Raw genomic sequence first — 22,199 nt, 5'->3', positions numbered from 1 at the left:
AACATCCCTCTGTCACTACAATTCACAGCCCCTCCACATCTCATTCTTTGCTCTGGTTACTCATCACTCTATTTCAAATAATTGGCAACTCTCTCTCTCTCTTCCTCATAGCACCTTCCAGCCAACTAGCTTAATATTTCTCGAATGAAGGGGAAGGGTGAAAATTTTGGCTCCAGAGAATATTTCACCGAATTTTTTTCTAAGCCCCAAGGGAAGGTGTCTTGCTTAGATCAAAGTTCAAGTTCTACCTCTGACACATATAGGTTAAGGACTAGATGAGATTCCCTAAATTAGGAAATTCTCTCCACTGATGTAGGTCATCACCTTCTCTGCCAATTATAATGTAAGAGAGCTGCCTAGAGCAATAGAGATAAGTGATTTGCTGAAGTCCATGGAGGCAGTATGTGTCAGAGACAGATTGAACATTAGTTTTCTTGGGTGAGACTGTGTCTGGGAAAATAACTTAACTTCTCAGGTCCCCAGGTGCTTGTACATTGGTAGAAAGAGTCCTCCTACAGAGAGTTCCCTACACAAGTAAACTTATATGTCCAGTCCAAAAACAGAAGACCCTAATCACTTTCTAACATCTCAAATATATGGCTATATGTGTGTGTGTTTTATATTGTTCATTTCTGTACTAATTTCTTTTACCTTCTGATGTTCTCCACCGTAGTATCTTTCCTTCCTTGTTCCTGTCTTTTTCATTCTGTCTCCCCTCCTATGTCTTTCCGTCCTTCTGCCCTTACTTCAATAACATTTATCACCACCTAACAGGGTTGGAATTACATGGAAAGTCCTATGGAAGCTACTTATTTGACCCTGCTCCTATGCCTGTGTCATCATTAGGTGCTGCTAGTTGGCCAGAGTTGCCCATAAGCACATAGTCTCAGCAATTAAGCTATTCAGAGGTAAGGATGAAATAAATAGTAACTTTATCTCACATTTACCTTTACTTTGCTATTTAAGGTGAATACATTATCTCATTTCATCCTCAAAGACAACTTTGTGAGGTAGGTTTTATTATTTTCCCCAATTTGTAGACGATGACACTGAGGCTAAAGAGATTAAATGACTTGCTTAAGATCATACAGAATTAAGTGTCTAAGTTGGGGTACAAATGCAGGTCTTCTTGACTCCAATAACAATGCTCTATCCACTACAGAACTTTGTCTCCAAAAAAAGGGTAAAGGGTTTAGTTGATATTGCCTTTTCTGTTAAAACTATGATTTTTAAACTTATTTTCCATAATTACTACATATGCACTACAGTTCTCAGCTGAGGCACTGAGCCCACTCTCTCTCCCTAAGGGGTATGGCATGTGATTCAACAAAGTTCAGTCCTGGGCTTTAATGAGAGGGGTCACAGGGGTAGGCTTCCTTTTCTCACACACTTTGGCTTGTTAAACCCCACCCCAGCACCGAGGGGATAAATTACTTTAAGCTTAGTTTTTTGGATCTTGTCTAGGTAATCCCAGAGGAATAAAAAAGATAGTCAATGTACTTTATGAATCAGGAATAGGACATGCATTTTATTCATACAAAAAAAAAAGAAAAGAAATGCTAAACATAAAATTGACACAGTAACTTAAAACAGAATTCAGTCCTGTCTCCCACAAAGTCCATGCTTTTTGACAAGCCAGGCTAGAAGCTTTGGTCACTTCCTCTTGTCCATGATCATTGTCTCTGATGAAGAAAATCTCCTGGTCAAATTCTCTCCATGGACCCAGGAACTCTAACTTCTAACTTCTAACACTCACCTGGGAGCCTCTGAATCTGGATCTGTTGAACTCAAGGTTGATACTTGATCATAAACACAAAGTAGAAAAGATAACTGGCGGCCTAAGGTCAAATTCTGACTGCCATGACCTCCCTAAATACTAAATAAGTTGTCCCCCAGGATGCCCAGGATGAGATTTAATGATCCAGGAACCCAGCTCCCCTGTCATTAGAAGCAAGTGTCCCCAGCACTGAACCAGTCCCTAGAACATGCCAGGGGGCAGATAGTACCAGGAACAGCATTGTATACCAGCACCTGTGGGCCCATCAGCATATTCTCAAGATTAGAATAGAATTATGGACTTGGGAGGCATATTTGAGACCACTCAGTCCAACCCCTCCCTCCCTCCCTTCCTTCCTTCCTTCCTTCCTTCCTTCCTTCCTTCCTTCCTTCCTTCCTTCCTTCCTTCCTTCCTTCCTTCCTTCCTTCTTTCCTTCCTTCCTTCCTTCCATCTTTCTAATCAACAGGTCTTCAGCTCTTATTGATGAATCACAAATAGTAGGCAATATATTAGAATTAGACTGTTGCCTGAAGTTGGGCTTAAAACTTTCCATGTTTGACCCATGCATGGTCAAAGAAACTGGTTTTTCATGGTAATATAGTAAGTTTTTTTTTCTTTTTTTAGGAAGTGAGACATACATACACAGTACTTTAAAGAGTGCCAGGGCCATATTAGTTCACATATATATATATATATATATGTATATGTATATGTATATATAAATGTTTACTGTTTGAGAAATTGAGTTCTAAAGTGCTTTATAACTTAGAATATATAGTATATGGTGTATTATTACACCATAGGTCCATACTACAGATGAGGAAACTCAGAGCTAAAGTTACACAGCTCATAAATTTTTGAGATGAAATTTAAACATGGATCTTCCTTCTCCACATTTAGGTTTCTTTCTAACTGTACCTCTATGCCTCCAGACCTCAAGAATTGGATAATCAAGGTTGCAGGTGAGTGGTTCCAAATCCAAGAAGTTAATAAACTAGGAGAGGACAAACCAAAACCAAACAAAATCACCATCTCTTGATGCTAAAGCAGTTTTGCTGTCCCACAGCAAAGGGCGGTCATTTTCTCCTGCCCTGGCAATCTCTTACTAGAATTTTTTTTAAAGGGGCAATGCTTTTTCTCCTTGCCTCTTTCTAACCTTTAGGGACATAACCGAACAGCTTTTAAAACTTACTTCACACAGTTGTTGCAAGGAAAGTGCTTTGTAAGCCTAAAATGCTACATAAATATGATCAATTTATAATAATAATAATAATAAGGCAGGTCAGTGGTACAGTGTACAGAGTGCTGAACCTGGAATCAAGAAGACCTGAATTCAAATCCAGCCTCAGACCCTTATTAGATGTGTGAAAAATGAAGATTATAATTGCACCTACTTCCCAGGGTTGTTACGAGGCTACTGAAAGAATATTTGTAAAGTACTTTGCTAACCTTCAAGTGCTACATAAATGCAAGCTATTAGCTATTATGTATAGAGTGTTTTCCTCATGCAGTATGCAATTTCATACCTCCCAAATCTCCTTCTCCCAGATCTCTCCCTCCCTCTCTTCCACTCCTTGCTCTAGAACCATGGAATGGAGTGGCAACCAGACCTTCATCACTCACTTCATCCTTCTTGGCCTCTTCACTCAAACTCCTCTCCACTTCTTCCTCTTCTCCCTCATCATGACCATGTTCCTGGTGGCACTGACTGGTAATGGCCTCATGATCCTTCTCATCAACATTGATTCAAGGCTCCATAGCCCAATGTACTTCTTCCTCAGCTGGCTCTCATTAATGGACCTCATGCTCATCTCCACCATTGTACCTCGAATGGCTGTGAATTTCCTATGGGGCAAGGGCTACATCACCTTTACAGGGTGTGGGCTACAGATTCTCTTCTTCCTCACACTCCTGGGGGATGAGTGCTTCCTGCTGGCCTTCATGGCCTATGACCGCTATGTGGCCATCAGCAATCCATTGAGGTACTCTCTGGTCATGAACAAACAGGTCTGTTGGCTCATGGTGGCCTTTTTGTGGTTCTTTGGTCTTATAGATGGGTTAATCCAAGCTGTCTTTACTCTCCACTTTCCCTACTGTGGCTCAAACAAGATTGATCACTTCTTCTGTGAGGTGCCTGCTATCCTCAAGCTGGCTTGTGCTGATACCTCCCTCTATGAATCCATGATCTATGTCTGTTGTGTCCTCATGCTGCTCTTGCCTTTCTCTGTTATCTCTGCCTCCTACTTACAGATCCTAGTGGCAGTTCTCCGAATGCATTCAGCTGAGGGGAGACAAAAGGCATTTGCCACTTGTTCCTCCCACATGACTGTGGTCACCCTTTTCTATGGGGCAGCCATGTTCACATATATGAGACCACAGGCATACCACTCTTCCAAGCAAGATAAGGTAGTGTCTGCTTTCTACACCATGTTCACACCCATGCTCAACCCTATCATCTACAGCCTAAGGAACAAGGAAGTAACTGGGGCCCTTAAGAAGCTGCTGGGCAGATATTCCTGGAATCAGAGGGAGGACTCACAAAAATAGTTGTCATTTTATAGTTTAAAAAAAATCCTTTTACATTTAATGCTATAGACCAGATTTTGGCCTGGTATGGGTCTGTGAATTTATTAGAGGAAGGAACTCACTATAAGAAAATTCCCTCTGCCATTGCAGATCAATAACTACATCTTTCAATAATACGCCCAAACTTGATTTTCCCTTCATCAGGATCACAGACTGGATCATCTCCATATAAAACCCACCTCTGAAGTCAGCTGTCCATCTGTAATCATTTGATAATCTTTTATGAGCCCCATTCCCTGAATTCTCTGTACTCCCTCCCTCCTGTTCACTGACTTCCCTTATAAACAACAAGTGTAGTGATGTATCCTGTAGAGTTCTAGTGCCCCAAAGACTTTGGAGCTATCTTATTGATTGGTACACCCCAGGTATGATTCCCACTCCCAATTCTCCCCAGGCTCACTCTCTCTCCGTGACCTGGAATTGATTCATTCCCCTCTCCTGCTGACTTTGAGTCATAGAATACTTTCATCCTCTCTGTGGAAATCACTCTGCTGTCTAATGCATGGGGCTTATAGGGTAGGAACATTATATTTATGGTGCTTCTTCCCAGCTTATAGTGTGAAGTGAATCCATTGTTTGTCAAGGAAACTCCCTATATCTTCTTACTGGTGGTACCCAACTTGGAACTTGTTGGAATAGAGGACAGGAAATGATGAGCAGGATGCTCTCAGAGAAACCAGAAAAGACTTATATGAGCTGATGCAAAGTGAGATGTACCGTGCACAAAGTAACAGCTATATGGTAGGATGAGCAGCAGTGAATGACTTAGCTATTCTCAGCAATACAACGATCCAAGACAATTCTGAAGGACTGATGATGAAAAATGCTAGCCAACCCCAGACAAAGAAATGATGGCCTCTGTATATAGATTGAAACACACTTTTTTTTAAACTTTATTTTTCTTCAGTTTTTTTTTTTTGGTCTATGTTTTCTTTGACAACATGACTATTACGGAAATGTTTTGCATGTCTATTCATGTATAACCTATATCAAATGACTTGCCTTTTCAATGCGGAGGGAGGAAGGGAGAGAATTTGCAACTCAAAGTTTTAAAAATGAATGTTGAAAATTGTTTTTACATGTAACTGGGGAAAAATAAAATACTAAACACTTTTTTAAAAAATGTTGAAAAATGCATCAATAGTTAACTAGGTAACTGCAGCCAGTAACTGAGGCAGCTGAGTGCAGAAACAGGCTCCCCATGTCTCTCTCAATGGTCATTCCCCTCTCCTTCCCTGCCCCCTTCCCCCTGCAAAAGCAAATCAAAATGACTGGCTTTTCTTGCCTGATCCACAGAAGGAGGGTCTGGAGAGCCAGTTGCCATTTACTGACTGACCATTCCCTTTCTACTGTAGTTCTAGGCTTTTTGAGAGGCAGCTGGATCGGGAAGTTTTGTTCTATTTCCTAAATGTTTTTATTTCTAAGCCATTGAAAATATAATGAAATTTACTGGTCAACAAACCTGAGCTGTTTGCTGTGTTAATGACTGAACAGAGAAAGATAACAAAAAAGAATAAAAACACAAAAAACGAAACAGACAAACACATAGGAGACATTTTTTCTAGAGCAAAGCTAGACAAAGGTGACAGAGCTTGGGAGAGCATTGATGTTATCTCTCCTAAGTCTTGCAAGGCACGCATGAAACTCAAAGAAGCATCTGGGATTAATAGAGGGCTACCCCCCAAGAGAAAAAGGCAAGAAAAGTGTCAAACTGGGAATCCCAGGTCCCTTTGCCCCTTCTCCCTGGGGCTTGAAAGAAAAGAGCCCAAGTGGGAGGTGAGAGGATGACTGCAAGTTGGGCTGTGGTAGCCCACCTGGAAAGGTCACCTTGCACACAGTTACCATAGCAACAGTGTCAATGCCTGAGGCTATCAGCTTTGGAGGCCAGAGAGCCCTGGACTCCCTCATGAGCTCCTGCTAACAATTAGAATCACCTGACAGACCTTCAAATATTTGAAGACAGATATTATCAACAAATCCAATTCTGTGTCTTTTTTTCTGAAAGCTGAACATAACTATTTCCTTCAACTGATTCTCCCATGGCAGAGTGTCTAGTCCCCTTACCATACTGGCTGCATTCTTCTGGATAAACCATAGGGAGTCAGTCTAATTCAGTAAATTAGTATATCATGTTCTTCTTCTAACCAAGTCTTTTCTTCTTCAGGCCAAATATAACCAGTTCCTTCAACCAGTCTTCCAATAACTATAACATGGCATTTGATTCTCTTAGCAAAAGAGTCCCTGAGAGAAGGGTCATCCTTCTCCAGACACTCCAGTGTGTAAGAACCCTATCTATAATGTACCCAGAAGATACAGCATGGCATAACGAAAAAAGAAAACAGTGCATCACTAGTCACAGAACCTGGATTTAAATCCTGATTCTGCTACTTATGGTCTATGTGACCCTGGAGAAGACACTTAACCCTTAGCCTCCATAAAATGATGGTGTTGGGCCAGATTCAAAAATTTCATTTCAAATAAGGGCTTCTGATGAGCTGGGGAGGGGAGGCTCAGTAGAGAGTATAAGTTGAAGAAGGATTTTCTGTGGATGAAGAGGTTCTTCAGATGTTCCTGTTTGTGGGTGATTTTGTGCTTATTTCATCAAGCCCTGGAACCCTGCAGAGCATACTGGAATGTATCTATCATTACTCAAAACAATTTGGCCTGATAAAGGTAAGACCAAGTAGATGAAGAATGCCTATTGTCCAGATGATAACATGCATATGTGTGGACAACATGTGAGTCTGACTGTCCCTCAGCCTGTCTATGTGGGACAGAGAATACAATTGAACAATGAGTTGGACCAAGAATTAAACAAGACAAGGACAATAAATTAGTTTGCTTTTAGAAAATTGCAAAGCTTCTTTAATGATCCCAAGCTGCCCACATGGGTAAGGACTCATCCTTTTCATACAAATCTAACAAGTGTACTGGGTGAAGGAAGGCTGTAGTGCTTGCTGCACTCTCTCCCTCACAAGTAAGGGTCCCATCTGCTCAGGATCCAAGCATGTGATCTGAACTGTGTTCAAGTCTGGACCTTCGAAAAGAGGTTCAAAGCCCCCTTCTTACCTCCTCACCCCCAGCTCAGAACCCCAGGGGAAAAATTACTTAAAGCTCAAGTTTTGCTCACTTCCAGGGTTTCCACAAATTAGAAAGCTCCTCATTGTACAATATGAATCAAATATGGTACCTTGGTCTTAGTTTTCTCATCTGTGAATTGCAGATAACTATATCATCCACTTCCTAGAGTTGTTGTAAGGATAAAATGAGACAATATTTGTAAATCACTTTGTAAACTTTAAAGCTCTACATAAATATGCTAGCTACTACGACTACTACTACTACTACTACTACTACTACTACTACTACTACTACTACTACTACTACTACTCCTCCTACTCCTACTCCTACTACTACTACTTATTTCCTACACAAAAGGAATGCTTAATACAAAAGATTTGTGCACTTGGGCATTAACAAAAGCTTAAACAGTTGACAATAACTACTGTTACACTGATTGAGCTTTGAAAGAAATGTAAATAATTGAAACAAGTGGCATATAACAAGAGGTTAAGATTTTAAAATCAGAAAGTAAAACAGTTCTCAGGAATGCTGAATGATACATTTCACCTCAGCTCTGCAGCGCCCAAATAATCTCCTGCAAATTTATGCCTTGCTGCCAGCCAGGTCAGGGCTTGAAGTGCTTGTCTTCTATAAACTCCTCAGTGATGGGACCCAGGGCAGTCACCTCGTCATTTACCACCTGGCTGCTGTCTTGGACTTCATCAGTCTGTCCAGGAACTCATCTTCCTGAAAGATGGAATCACGTCTGAAGCTCACTCTTCCTCAATACCATCTTGCCCCTGGAACCCTTTTCTCCCTCTGATTGGAGAAGATAGGGGGTGGATATCAAAGAACTCATCCCAGGTTTTCTATTTAAGGGTGGCCCAGGGCACCATTCTTCTGTAGAACTTCAGCATCCCCCTTCATCCTCCATTGCTTTTCAGAAAAATGGTTGTGAAGTGAAGAGGGATGTGAAAGATGAAGGTCTACTATCTTCCCCAGTTGCATCATGAGCTCCTTGAGGGCAGGGACTATATTTTGCCTTTCTTTGTGTCCTTAGCTCTTAGCACAATGCCTAGTACACAGTAGGTGCTTAATAAGTATTTATCGACTGACTTAGAAGAATGACTGAATTGAAGTCAGCATCAATGCAGGACCCAGGATCATGAAAACAAACTCATAAGGTTGCTTCCAATACTGGAAGTATGTTCATCTCGAGACTGATGTTCTGTCACCAATGATCAGGCAAAGAAACACAAAGCCGAAGAGGCCCAGGCATAAGCTCAGTTAGCTGATTCCCTCTACTCTGGCTGCCACAGGGAAGCAATAGACCTGCTGCTGGGTGGAGAGGGGTTACCCCTACCCCACCTGTCACAGGAAGTCCCAGACTTTCATGATGCCCCCGAGGGTCAAATAGAGGAGGGACAGTGGTGCAGCCATTCGTTTTAAAGAACCTCTTAGTCACAGGCTCTTTCTTTTTGGTGGCCAATAAGGAGATTGCTTCATTATACCCAAAGTACCAAAGTCCTTCAGTGCTCAGCCAAACATAGCAGGTCATAAGAAGCCAGTGGCATTGCCATCCCCAAAGTGTCAGAGAGCTAAGCCAGCATATTCAGCCAGACAGAAGCAGCCAGGGCAGCTCTGTGCATGTCAAGTTATAGAAACATTGGACCCAGTGTCCCTATGTGTCAGCAAACCTGAAATGTAACAGTCTCCAAAGGACTAAAAGTGAGTGCCCTGTAAAGTGCAATAGAAAAGTGGGCATGTGCAAGGTTTGAACAAGGACAGGCACCAAGGACACAATCAAAGAACTGTGTGATAGGAGGACAAGATGGTCTGGTCTCATGAGGAAGGATGAACTGTGATTAAGTCCTGTACTACTATACTCCTGATGTCAGGAGAAAGTTAGGAAGTTCTCTACTCTGTTGGGTAGACACTGCCCCCATTTGGCAGTTTATGGAAGGATGTGAACAAGAGTTGCACAGGATGGGTAGGCATGGATGGATGGTTTGTGATCTGTAACATTGGAAGGAATTTCCAAACTGAGATTACAAATGCATTGGAGTGTTCCCAAAACATAGCTTGGTTCTTGGCAAATAGTGGTATTTAAAATATACTTGTTACTTGATCGATTTAGAATTTATCTTAGAGGCAACAGAGTCACTGGATTTTTGAGTTGGTGAGTTGCACAGCTCGACCTGTGTTTTAATAATATTAATTTGACAACTGAATGGAGAATAGGTTGGAGGAAAGATGGGAAGCAGGGAGTCCAGTTTGGAAGATATTGCAATAATCCAGCCAGAACTGATGAGGGCTTGAAGAAGGGTAAAGGAGAAATGTTTCAGAGGTAAAGTTAGAAAGGCTTGGCAACTGTTTCAATGTGAGGGGAGAGGTGAGGGAGAAGGCAGAATCAAAGATGATTTTGAGATGACAATCTTGGTGACCTAGAAGGATGGCAGTGCCCTGAACATAAATAGAGAATTTTGGAGTGCGGAGGCTTAAGGAGGGGATATGATGAGTTTCATTCTGGACAGATTAAGTTTGAGATGCCAATGGGACACTGAGGTGGAGATATCTAGCTGGCAGTTAGTGATACAGAGATAGATATAGAAATTCTGATAGCTACTATCTACTGACTTCCTGGATACTCTCCTTCCTTCCTTCCTCAATATGAGCCAGTCAAACAACTTAACTTCCCAGCTCCTCAACATGTCCCATGTCCTGCTCCTCCACCCACCTCAGCTAGAGAGAGATCTTGCCATTATCCACAAGTCCACCACCATGCTCATGAACTGTGAAATTATTTTGTCTGATCATAATCTGTTTCTATTCTACTTCAGCCTCTACCATGAAACTCCAAACCCCATTCTTCATCCTCACCATGACCCTCTAACCCTCGGTTCTTTAACAGGCCATGACCCCAGCATTGGCTACTCTCTCTTCCCTTCCCCATCTTGGCCTCTTCCTGAACCAGTTCAACTCTACACTGTCCTCATCTCTAGAGTCTTGCATCCTCTTATCATATCAAAGATTTTGCCCTGCCAAGCCTCAGCTTTGGATTGCTCTTGCCCAAGTGCTGCTGAACAAAGCTGGGGGAAAATTGCATCATCCTGCTACCTGGGTCAACTACAAATTTATGTTACATGATCTCAACTGGGCCCTCACTGCAGCGATTGATTCACTATCCCACTCACTGCAGTAATTTTCCCAAACTTTTTCATCCCTCCTCAAACTTCACACAACTCATCCTCCTCCTCCCCACCAACTCATATTTCACTAAAAAAACGGTGGCCATTTGCTGAGAGGTCCTTCTTATCATCTCCTTCTCATCTCACATCATTCAGGTGTCTTTCCCCACCATGTCCTCTCACATCTTTGTCTCACATGAAGAGGTGGTCCTTCTCCTCAACAAGGCAAATCTTTCTACATACACGAATGATTCCATTCCATCCCATCTCCTCCATCAGATTGTCCCCTCTATCATCTCCATGCTCTCACTAGTCTTCAATCTCTCCTTGTCTACTGGCTGCTTGCCTACCACTTTATAAACAGGTCCATATCTCCTCCAATCACAAAAAAATCCTCACTTGTTCTACCCTATGTCCCTCTTCCCTTTTGTGTTTAAACTCATTAAGAAGACCATCTTCTAACTGGTCTTTGCTTCCTTTCCTCTCACCCTCTTCAGGCTGACTTCCAACCTCATCATTCAATTGAAATTGCTGTCTCCAGAGTTACCAATGATCACCCATTTACCAACTCTAAGGGCCTTTTCTCAACCCTCCTCCTACTTGATTTCTCTCTAGCCTTTGACCCTTTTGATCAGTTTCTTCTCTTTAATACTCTCTTCTCTCTAGACTCTTATGGCCCTGCTCTCTCCTGGTTCTTCTCCTACCTGTCTGACCACTTCTTCTCAGTCTCCTTTGCTGGATCTTCATCCAGGTTATGTGTAACATCAGATGTCCCTCAAAACTCTGTTTTGGGCTCTCTTCTCTTCTCTCTCTATAATCGATTTCACTTGGTGAGCTCATCAGCTCCCAATTCAATAATCATCTCTATGTTGATGATTCTCACATATATTTATCCAGCCCCAAATCTCTCTCCTGACTTTCACTGTCACATCTGCATTTGTCTATTTTATATCTCAAATTAGATGTTTTAGATATGTTAAATCCAACATGTCCAAAACTGAACTTAGTATCTTTGTTCCAAACTCTCCCTTCTTCCAATGTTTTTCATTACTGTAATGGGCACCACCATCTTCCCAGTCATCATTGATTCCTTGGACATTCTCACCTCCCATATTCAAAAAGTTGCCAAGTCCCATGTATTCTATCTTTATATCTCTCATAATTTCTAAGACATTCATGATGAAACATGTGTGGGACAGAGACCACTACTCAAATTCAAAACAAAGACTTAGTTACCTTAAAGTAGAAAGGAGTTTATTACTTTCTCATGAGAAAGGGTACCGCCCCTTGTTCACCCTAATGGCCTGGCCAGGGAGGAGGGGTACAAGTTGGTTACAGAAAGCAAGGCTTTTTTATAACCTAATGTGAGTTCCTCCTCCCAAAACCCCCTTCCCCTTTTCCCATTGACTGGGCTTCAGGGGGCACAATCTATTCATGGAAATCTTCCCAGCAACAGAGTACACAAGTTTGCCTGGAGACAAGAAAAGGTGGTAGTCTTGCTAGGAGGTTGGGGGTAGGGCTATTCTATTCTTTAGGCTATGTGCTTCTGAGTGGGGGGGTTGACAAGGTCAGAAGGGAGTGTGTTTCAACAATACAATTAAATTCCTTGAGAAGGCCATCTACAACAGGTGCCTCCAATTTCTCTCCTCCCACTCTTCTTACTATCTGGCTTCTGACCTTATCTCTCTCTAAATGACTAGTGATCTCCTAATTGCTGCCCTTTGTGAGAACTATTAACAAGAACTATTAACCTTTTGAGGAGGCTTCACTTCTGAGAGATCATCTCTCACACATGTTATCCACTTCCAGATAGAGAATTGAATGTTCCTTAGTGCAGACTAAAGAATATTTTCTTCTTTTTCTTTCTCCACCCCATCCATGCCTACCCTCTTTTGTTTTGTTTTTTTAAATATGGCTAATGTGGAAATTTGTTTTGCATGAAAGTAGGTGGTACAGTGGATAAAGTGCCATGCTTGGAGTCAGGAAGATTCAATCTTGGTGAGTTCAAATCTGGCCTCAGACACATTAGCTATGTGACTTTGGGCAAGTCACAAAACCCTGTCTGCCTCAGTTCCCTATCTACAAAATGAGTTGGAGAAGGAAATGGCAAACCACTCCAGTATCTTTGCCATGAAAACCCCAAATGGGATCACAAAGAGTTGGACATGACTGAAATGACTTAATGACAAAACCTATTTGTAAAAGATTTGTTTTCCATCCTTCTCAGTCAATGAGGGAAGAGGGAAGAGAATTTGGCATCAAAAATAAAATAAAATTGAATTGAAAATTTTAAAAGGAAGACATATCTGTCATATATGACTCTTCCCCCTGACACTGCCACTGCACAGGTACAGGCTTTCATCACTTCACATTTGGTTTCTTTTCATGCCCTTTTGATTAGTCTCCCTTCCTCATCTCTCCCCATTCCAGTCTATTCTCCACTCAGCTGTCAAAACAATCACCTTAAATTACATGTCACCCTCCTCCTCAATCAACTCCAGTGGCTCTCTATTAGCAGCAGGACAAATATAAAATACTCTGTGTGGCTTTGTCAAGTCTTTCATCACCTGGCCCCTTCTAACCATCTGGTCTTCTTATAACTCACTACCTGCCACATCCTCTTCAATCTGTCCCTCACACAAGACACTGTCTCCTTACTCTGGGCACTTTCACCGACTGTCCTTCAGGCCTGGAATGCTTTCCCTTCTCATCTCAGCCTCCTGACTGGGAAAATCTTGTCTTTTACCAAAAACTTTACCAATGCCCCTTAATGTTAGTGCCTTCCCTCTGTCGATTATTTTGAATTCATCATATACAAGCTTGTTTATAGAGTTGTTCACATGTTGCCTTCCTCATTAGACTGTGAGCTCTTAAGTATGATGGATGTTTTCCTGTTTTTTTTTTGTATCCCCAGTGCTTAGCACAGTGCCTGGCACATAGTAGGTGCTTAATAAAAGCTTCTTTACATGACTTGAGATTGGAGATTCATCTGCATAAAGGTGATAATTCACATGTATACATTACTTTATAGTTTGCCTAGTACTCTCTTCATAAACCCCCTGTAACATAATAGTGTCAATATTATTATTCCCATTTTCCTGATGAGGCAGCTGAGGCTCTGAGAGATAAAACAACTTTCCTATGATCACAGAACTGGTGCAGCAAAGTCTTCTGACTGCAAATCCAGCACTCTCTGCACTGTGAGAAATAATTCATTTGGACCCCTACTCTATTTCAATCAATATTAATCAGGGTGCTATGATTCCAAAGGGGTAATGATTATAAATCTGCATATTAGGTCCCAGAGCTCTAAGCTACAGATTTTAAGTTCATTTGCTTAATCATAGGAAGGTAACTAGAGGCTCTCCACCCTTGTTTTTCCTTGTTACGGTGACCAAGCCCAGAGTGGCAGAGGTGACTCAATGACATGCAAACTCTCCCAACTTATTTTTGTAACTCCAGACCTCTTCTGTAGGAGGTCTGCCCCATACTTTGCCCATCCCAAGAAATCCTGCTGAAATACCATTTTAGCTGATGTATCATTTTTTTTGGCCCACTAAGCAAGACCTAGCAACCAATGGGATTCTGTCTGTACCTTGCATATCCTCTTTAGAATGTTCAGGTATCAAATCTAGAATCAAGCCTTATAAAAATAGGGCCCTGGTAGAAAGGAGCATCTCAGATGAGGAAGATCTAAGGTCCACTTCATTAGAGGGGACCATGGACCCTTTAATAAAGACCCATTGGATCAGAGCTCTGTCTCAGTGGTTTTTCTTGTAGGTTGGGCAATTTTAATCTTCACACTGCCACAGCATGCTGCTTCTCAAGAGGAGAAATGAAATTATGGAAAGCAATCAGACCACCAAGAGAAAAAGTATAGATAAAGAAGAGTTAGACACTAAAAGGGTAGGAGACAGTTGATGATCTAGCAAAGGACACTAATAAGGAATGGTCAGACAGGCAGATGGCTCGAGTAGGTGTTAGGGACTTCTCCTGAAGTATAGTCAGCACTGCCCGAGGACCCAGGAACTTTTCTAATTCTTGATGTCATCTCAAAGGTTGGACATGTATGTCGCAGGACCCATATTCAGTCCCCTCACCTCAGAAAAGGAATCCCAAAACTTCTGGTTTTTTAGAGACAGTCAGAGGCCCAGGCTCCAGCTCACCTTGAGGACTAACCCAGGTTCCACTCTGCAACCTCTCAGTGTTCTAGATTAAACACAGCATACTGCAGAGAGGGTGTATAATGACCTGCTCATAATGGAGTCTGCTGGGGAATGGCCAGACAAGTGGGAGAACCAGAATTTAGCAGTGTCAAGTCAAACAAAGGAATGAGTATATAGGAGGAGGTAGGGGTGAGTCTCTAATGCCAAAAGTTACAGATAGGACTGAGTTATTAGATTTCACAATTAGGAGATCACTGGCCATTTTGCAGAGGGCAGTTGTGAGATGTGGTGAGATGGAACCCAGATTGTAGATTATTTCCAAAACATCTTCCAGCTGTCTTGTGAACTGAACAATATGTTCCAGATGAAGCTTCACCAGGACAGAATATAGAGAGACTATTACTTCCTTCATTCTGGATACTTTGCAACTCAAAGCACTCCAATATCAGGAGACCATTCTTTTATGTTTTACTGTTCACTCTTACAGGCCTAGCAACCTATTTCTTTCACACTAACTATGAAGTGGGAGAATGCTTCATTAATACTGGTCTATTGATGCTTTGTAATTATTATCAATCTTTTAAAGCCCAACTCACAAATCACCTCTACCATGATGCCCTATGGTTAATGATCTTACTTCACAGTTTTTCACTCTTCCAATGCATATATCATATTTACCATGTTATAAGAAGCAGCACAGTAGTGGATTAGAGGGACTGCTTTGGAGCCAAGAAGACCTGAGTTCAAGTTCCACCTAAGACCCAAACTCTGTTATTCTGGAGCAAGTCACTTAATCTCTCAGTGCTCTAAGCAACTCTAAAACTAGATATTGCAGAGAAGGTGCCAACTTACACTGGGAGAGGGAATTTGCTCATGTTGGGAGCTCTCTATACCAAAGAAATCACATTATTTATATTATCATGTAACGTTGTTATCTTGCTTCATGGTTTTGACTGCTAACTTTATGAGGGTTTTAATTCTGTTATGTAAACTTTGCATGTCTTCTAGGGCCTAAACTATTTGAAATCAAGGTGAAATTAAGTTTTTTTCTAAAACAGAATTGGAAAGGAAGGCTCTGGCCAAGATGTTAAACAAATGTCTTAGTCAACTGGGTATAAGATAAAACATATCATTGAAAATTATTTTTTTGCTTATCAGAGAAGTCAGACAAAATTGAAAAGGTAGAATTTTTTTAAAGGTTTCTATTTCAACAGTAGATCATAGAACTGTATCGTAAAGGTTCTAAATTTCAGAGGCAATCTAATCCAACCCCCATGTTTTGTAGATATGGAAACTGACAGCCAGGGAAGTAAAAATATAATATAGGATATGATATGATATGATATATGATATATGACAGCTGTTTGATGTTTTAACCTCTCAGAACCACAGTTTACTCTTCAGTAAAATAGGCATTTGATCAAGATGATCTTTGAGTCCCCCTTTCAGTTCTTAGATTCTATCATCCTTTGCTCAGGAGGTAGTAAATCAAATTTTAAAGTATGCAATTCTGAGGCATTTTAGAATACATATTTTGGTAAATTAAAGGACTTCTTCATCCAAACTACATTGATTAGGCCCATACTGCAGTTAAAATCTTACTTCAAAGAGTATTGCCTCAGGAATCAGAGAGGTGAGCTGTAATTTGACTGTTCAGTTTTGTCCTCAAACCAAATATAATTTACCTCCAGCTCTGAGTTAACTTCAGGTTGCCCCACCTCACTTATTTTCATCATTTTTACTGAAAATTCCACATCAATTGCCCAAAAATGAGAAGCCTGGGGTGGGAAGGAAGGAAATTGCTTTCTAAGTTTAGAAACTTTTTAGCTAATTAACTATCCTGACCATCTGGGACAGAGGATTGTTTGTGCCCCATGAAAAGTTTCCCTTTGTCTCTAACCCCCTACTTTCCAGATCTTCTTTGCTACTCCCCAGTGAATTCATGCTGCCCAAAGTGACCTACTGAGCACACTGCACCAAAGGCTGTCCTTCTCCAAAGTCATCAAGGTTCCAAGGTAGCTTGTATTTGGGAACAAGGCAAATCTGTCCTCTTACCTTATAAACTAAATCCCTGAAGTAAAGTAGTTCATTTCAACTAACACTTCCTAAGCACTTCTTGCAAAGTACTTTGCTAGGTGCTCACTTTTATACTGGTTATTTTGATTCATTTAAATTTGGGTGTGAAAAATGAATCCACTGAAACTTCCTAGTACTAGAAATATTTGCCATTCTGAGGAGGTGCCCATTAATCCAAATGAAGCTTTATTAGGAGAGATTTGAGTAGAGGATTTCTATGGGACCCTTGGCCTATTCCTGGTTCTTAATCCCATGAATAGGAATTAGCTGTCCCCATAACCTTGGCCTGCTCTCCTTCCTCATCTCTGCCTCCTGGCTTCCTTGGTTTCCTTCAAGTTCCAGACCAAATCTCCTCCCAGCTTGATTTTTGTTTAATTAGGTAAAAAGGGCCAGTCCTTGGCTCTTTTCTTACCTAGCCTTAATCACTGAATGGGCATTGCTTCAGTCAAACTGAGACCTGGGGAAGGCCTCAACTTCTTAAAAAGGCCAATGTCTCCCACTGCATCCAGGACCATCTCCACTTGTCCTGATCTATATCTTGCCACTGGACCCAGATGGCTCCAGAGGGGCAAGTAAGGCTGATGACTTTTCACAGCCCTCCTTCACTTCAATCCAATTCATTTGCAAGTCATGACATCACCTTCCTGATGTCATGGTTCTCTTTGAGAAGGAAGAACAAACAACAACATAACAGTGTCTGGTATGGGAATGAGTCCACTGCAGGCACTCATAAGTAACTTAAAGGGAGTAGCATTCAGGGTAAAAATATTCTATTCCTTTTCACCAAGTCTTACCTCCAGTGGTTTCTGTATCAGTTATTGTGGAATAGAGTTCTGCAGCTTTTAGGGTGTTTCTGGAAGGAGAAGCCAAAATCTCAACATTAAGTGCCTTCCACTATCATTCATTCTTTTTGGGGGGGGGGGCAAAAAGAATTGGGGAGAAAGTTTGAAAGAGAACTTTTTTCTAACCTTCATCTGATCTTTTCCTTGTTCCTTTCCCCAGACCCACAGAGCCTGCCCCATTCCTACTCAAGTTCCACAATTTCCTATTCCTTACCTCAAATTCATTCCTCAGGACTCAGGGATCCTACTTTTCTCTCTAATTTGTATCCCATACCTTTGTCCTCCAAAGATCCAGACATTCTTTGCTTTTATTTTCATCACTTCCTACATGCCCATTCTCTTCCTTGGACTCACTATTCTGCCTCCCCCTCCATCACCCTTAATAACACAACTTTACTTTGGACTCTAGCTGTGGTAGAGCCTTGTTTCTCTGACTGACAGACAGGCTTCAAAGAGAATGTTTTTTCTTGGAAAATTATACTTCTGAATATTTGGGGAAGCAAGCTTCAACAGAGACAAAGCACTCAGCAGAGAAACCATCCAAGTAAGGACATTTTCCACATGCAAGTTGGGTGCAATGTTCTGAGTCCCCATATTTGGCTCATCCTGTAACTCTTTATTGGGTTCAACCACTATGTTTTTATCTGTAAGCAATGAGATTACACATTATTTTTAGTATGATAGTTTGATACTTGGCCAGTTAATCTATCACACATTCTCCCTGAACCACAACTCTCTCTCTCTCTCTCTCTCTCTCTCTCTCTCTCTCTCTCTCTCTCCCTCCCTCCCTCCCTCTATTTCCTGGGGAAGGGCTAAAAAAGAAAAGGTCTCTGGAAGATTTGGCTCAGGAACTTTAGGTTGGGGGATTCAAAGAAAATAACAAGATTTGGTAAGCAAAAGGGTACAACGGAATACTTCAATCCCAAGAGATCAGTTGTGACTGCCAGATGGTGAAAAATCAAAGCCAATTTGCTTTCTATAGAATTCTACAAAAGTTCAATAAATGTGATATCCCACTAGGGGAAAGCTTAAAATATTTGGAGGTATGTCCCTAACCTTTCAGGATATAGAGCAACTACCAGAGGTTTCAAAAGATCATCTCTCAGTGCAGCTGTCAAAACTAATCAGTTGTTCAGTGTGTACACAAAGATTCCTATCTCTCAGGATCCAGGGGTTTCCTGCATCCTTCTCCCCTTACCCACACTTCCTCTCCCTTTTCCATTCCCTCTACAACTTCATGCTAACTGAGGGGGTGACTACCCTTATCTATAAAGTTTTGCAGTCAAGTCCTTTTGGAAGAGATAGGTAAGACCTAAGGGCTTAAGACTGATAACTGTAGTCCACTTTTGAAAGACTTCTTCCCTTCTTTCATTTCCACATTTTCTAGTAGTTCAGGTCAGGCAGAAATAGAAGAGGTTTATCTTCCTGAAGGATTCTAATTTCCTTGCAGAAAGAGACTAGTTATGCTACTGCACTGTAAGTTATCCATGGATAGGGATGATGCTATACCTAAATTTTGTATCTCTTTCTCATGTCCAGCACACTGATTAGCATACTAAATAAATAATGTATCAGTGCATGGACTTAATAAATTTTGTGTTGACTTCACTTCCTTTGGCCTTTAGTTTCTCTTATTTGTAAAATGAGACAATAGAACTAAATAATTTCTAAAGTTCCTTTCAGTTTTAAATCATGGGGTAAGTGGGATTGAATCATGATCTGACCCTTCCCTTAGTGGGACTAGAGAGAAGAGGATTATTTTTGCCTTTTTCTTGATTCACTAATGGCAGAAGGACAAAGCCAAACAGCAAAGGGAGTAAACTGACTTTATTGAGGAGGGATGCCTCTTGTTAAAGGAAAATATAAGTTGGCAGAGTATACAGTAGGGAGAAGTCAAATGAAGTTAAAATCTTTTTTCTCCATACATCATTCTTTCATTTATCCAACATTTGACTAGCACTTGGTTATGAGCAAAGTACCCTGACAGAGACTCTTCAATAAACCATTCATTATAGTGATATCAAAGAGCCTAGGCTGGGCTGAGGATGCCTTTGTTGAAAACAAACATGGCATCAAGGTCAGCCACCATATTGATAGTAAATTACTCGACTTGAAAAGGCCACAAGCCAAGACTAAAGTGGAGTTGAGTGTTGGTCCATGATTTTTATTTACAGATGATTGTGCACTCCATGCAGCCTCTGAAGCTGAGATGCAACAAGGTATGGATCAACTCTCTGCTGCTAGTACTCATTTGGGCCTCACAATTAACACCAAGGAAACACAGGTGCTCCACCAGGCAGCACCGCACCATCCATGCCTGAAATCATCCATTACAATGAAAAAGTTTTGAATATTGTGGATAAATTCACTTACCTTGGCAATATACTTTCCAGGGATGTACACATTGATAAAGAAGTTGACCCACCCATTGCCAGAGCTAGCTCAGTGTTTGGGAGGCTCTGAAGGAAAGTGTGGAAGAGAAGGTATGTTGTATGCCCATAAAAACTGAACAGTATACCAGCATCATGCCAAGAAACTGAATCATTTGCACTTTACTTGTCTTAGGAATATTCTAAAGATCACCTGGCAGGATAAGATATGGGACACTGAGGTCCTTTCTCAACCGAAACTTCCAAGCATTCAAACTCTACTGCAGAGAGTGCAACTCCAATGGGCTGGCCATATTGTTGCAATGCCAAACATACGTTTACCTAAATTTTACCTCCTATTTTACAGGAGAACTCACACAAGGCAAGCACTCACACGGTAGTCAGAAGATGCAATACAAGGACACTCTCAAGGTCTCTCTGAAGAACTTTGGAATTGATTTGTGACATGGGAGACACTGGCACAAGACCACCCAGCATGACATGCCCTCATCAAAGAAGTTGTTGTACTCTATGAGCAAAGCAAAAAAAGAAATTCCAGATGTGCAGATTTAGATAATCTACCCCAAATGTTCACATGGACTATTTGTTTTCACTTGGCTTTCAATCTCCTTCTTCACTGTGTAGGGAGAATTTTGTCATCAGAGACTGAGGCTGCAGCTGGTAAATACATTTAAAAAGAAGACAGTAACATTCATTCCCTTGGCCTGAAGTACCACCCCCAAGCAGTAGACTCTCAGATCTTTATCTCTAGCTTTAGGTTCTCATTTCTTACTACCTCCAGGACATCTTCACCTTTACGTCCACATGTCCAAAAACAGCTAATTTGATTTCTACTAAGCCTTCTCCTCCTCCACCTTACTTTGCTGTTTCCATTAGTGGCTCCATCATTTACTTCATCTACTATTTTCAGAATCTTGGTATTATCTTTGCCCCTTCCTCCTCTTCACTTTCAGAATATTAGAACCACTACATCTCATGCTCAAAGAAGAATCCTGTCTAGTACATACCCAACAAGAAGTCATCAAGACTGCTTGAACATCTGTAAGGGAGAGGGCAGCTACTACCTCATCAGGTAAAGCCTTTCACTTTTAAAGACTTGCCATAGGAGGAAGTTTGTCTTTAGATTAAATCTCAGTCTTCCTCTCTGCCACTTCCACCCATTCTTCCTAGTTCTTCCCTCTAGGGCAGAGGTTCTTAGGCTAGAGTTTTCTCAAAAATTGAATAGTGCTACAGGAGAATAAAACAAGCAAAGGAAAGGGATTTAAAGGGTTACATAATTCACTCAGCTAATCCTCATCCCATATACAACTAGACTATCAATACTCAAAAAATATTTGTTAAGCTCCTACCCTGTGCCAGACCCTATGTTAAGCTCTGGGGAAACAAATATGAAAAAAGACAGTCCCTTCCCTCAAGGATCTTACAATCTAATGGGGGGAGACAACACCCAAAAGGAAGCTGAAAAGTCAGGTGGGGAGCAAAAGGGGTTGGGAAAGAAGGTACTGGCCATGGTGGCATGGTGGCAAAATCCCAGAGTGATGCACCCAGGGGAGAAAATGTTCTGACTTGGGTTCTGTCCTTAAATGGAGGTTTTGGAGCACATGGCTCCACCCTTCAATCAGAAGGGCAGAGGGTAAAGATAAGGTAGAGGACCAAAGCTGGTGGAAACTGGAGGATGATGAGGTTGGCCCAATAATGAACATCCTGGGACATAGTGAAGTCAGCTTCCTTCTTGATGGTTGTGGTCCCCTGTAACTTGCCCTTCTCTCCTTCAGACTTTCCCCCAATAGTCCCACCTCAGGCCTGTGCTTTGTCTCTCGGTGGCTACTGCCTGAATTCCTCTCCCATGCTGTTGCAGAATCCCCAAAGGTCCTTCTTATTTTCTGCTTCCCAATACTACCTTTCAGTCCCCTGAGTAACAATAATAATCATTATTATTTATATATTATATCATATATTTTTATATTTGTTTCATATTATTATTGCATAGTGCCTTCTGGTTTCATTTGGTTCTCACAATAGAAAGTCAGGAGAGACTGGGGTGGGTGTGAGGGAGGAATCATTGTGAGGGTAGGAGGGGGGAGATCAGGGAAGGAGTGGCATCTAAGCTA

At 41.3% G+C, this 22,199-nt stretch overlaps 1 protein-coding gene across 1 annotated transcript; it reads left to right on the top strand.

Moving 5' to 3' along the window:
- The first annotated feature begins 3,364 nt into the window (after positions 1-3,364).
- LOC114027324 (olfactory receptor 56-like) lies at positions 3,365-13,385 on the top strand. The gene is made up of 2 exons (XM_027841305.1): positions 3,365-4,289; positions 13,330-13,385. The coding sequence occupies exons 1-2, from the start codon at positions 3,365-3,367 to the stop codon at positions 13,383-13,385; spliced, it is 981 nt and encodes a 326-aa protein (XP_027697106.1).
- Positions 13,386-22,199: the final 8,814 nt, after the last annotated feature.

This window comes from Vombatus ursinus, unplaced genomic scaffold, assembly GCF_900497805.2.
Source record: "Vombatus ursinus unplaced genomic scaffold, bare-nosed wombat genome assembly UNPS02004734.1, whole genome shotgun sequence".
NCBI classification, from domain to species: Eukaryota; Metazoa; Chordata; class Mammalia; order Diprotodontia; family Vombatidae; genus Vombatus; species Vombatus ursinus.
The sequence above is the reverse complement of the archived record's forward strand: the minus strand, read 5'-3'. Positions and strand labels throughout refer to the sequence as shown.

What these genes read in the sequence shown, in the direction of transcription:
- LOC114027324 (XM_027841305.1), top strand. Translation starts at nt 3,365, where the DNA reads ATGGAATGGAGTGGCAACCAGACCTTCATCACTCACTTCATCCTTCTT. An exon ending in TAAGAAGCTGCTGGGCAGAT is followed by an intron (nt 4,290 to 13,329) that starts ATTCCTGGAATC and finishes CTTCTCATCTCA; the next exon opens with GCCTCCTGACTGGGAAAATC.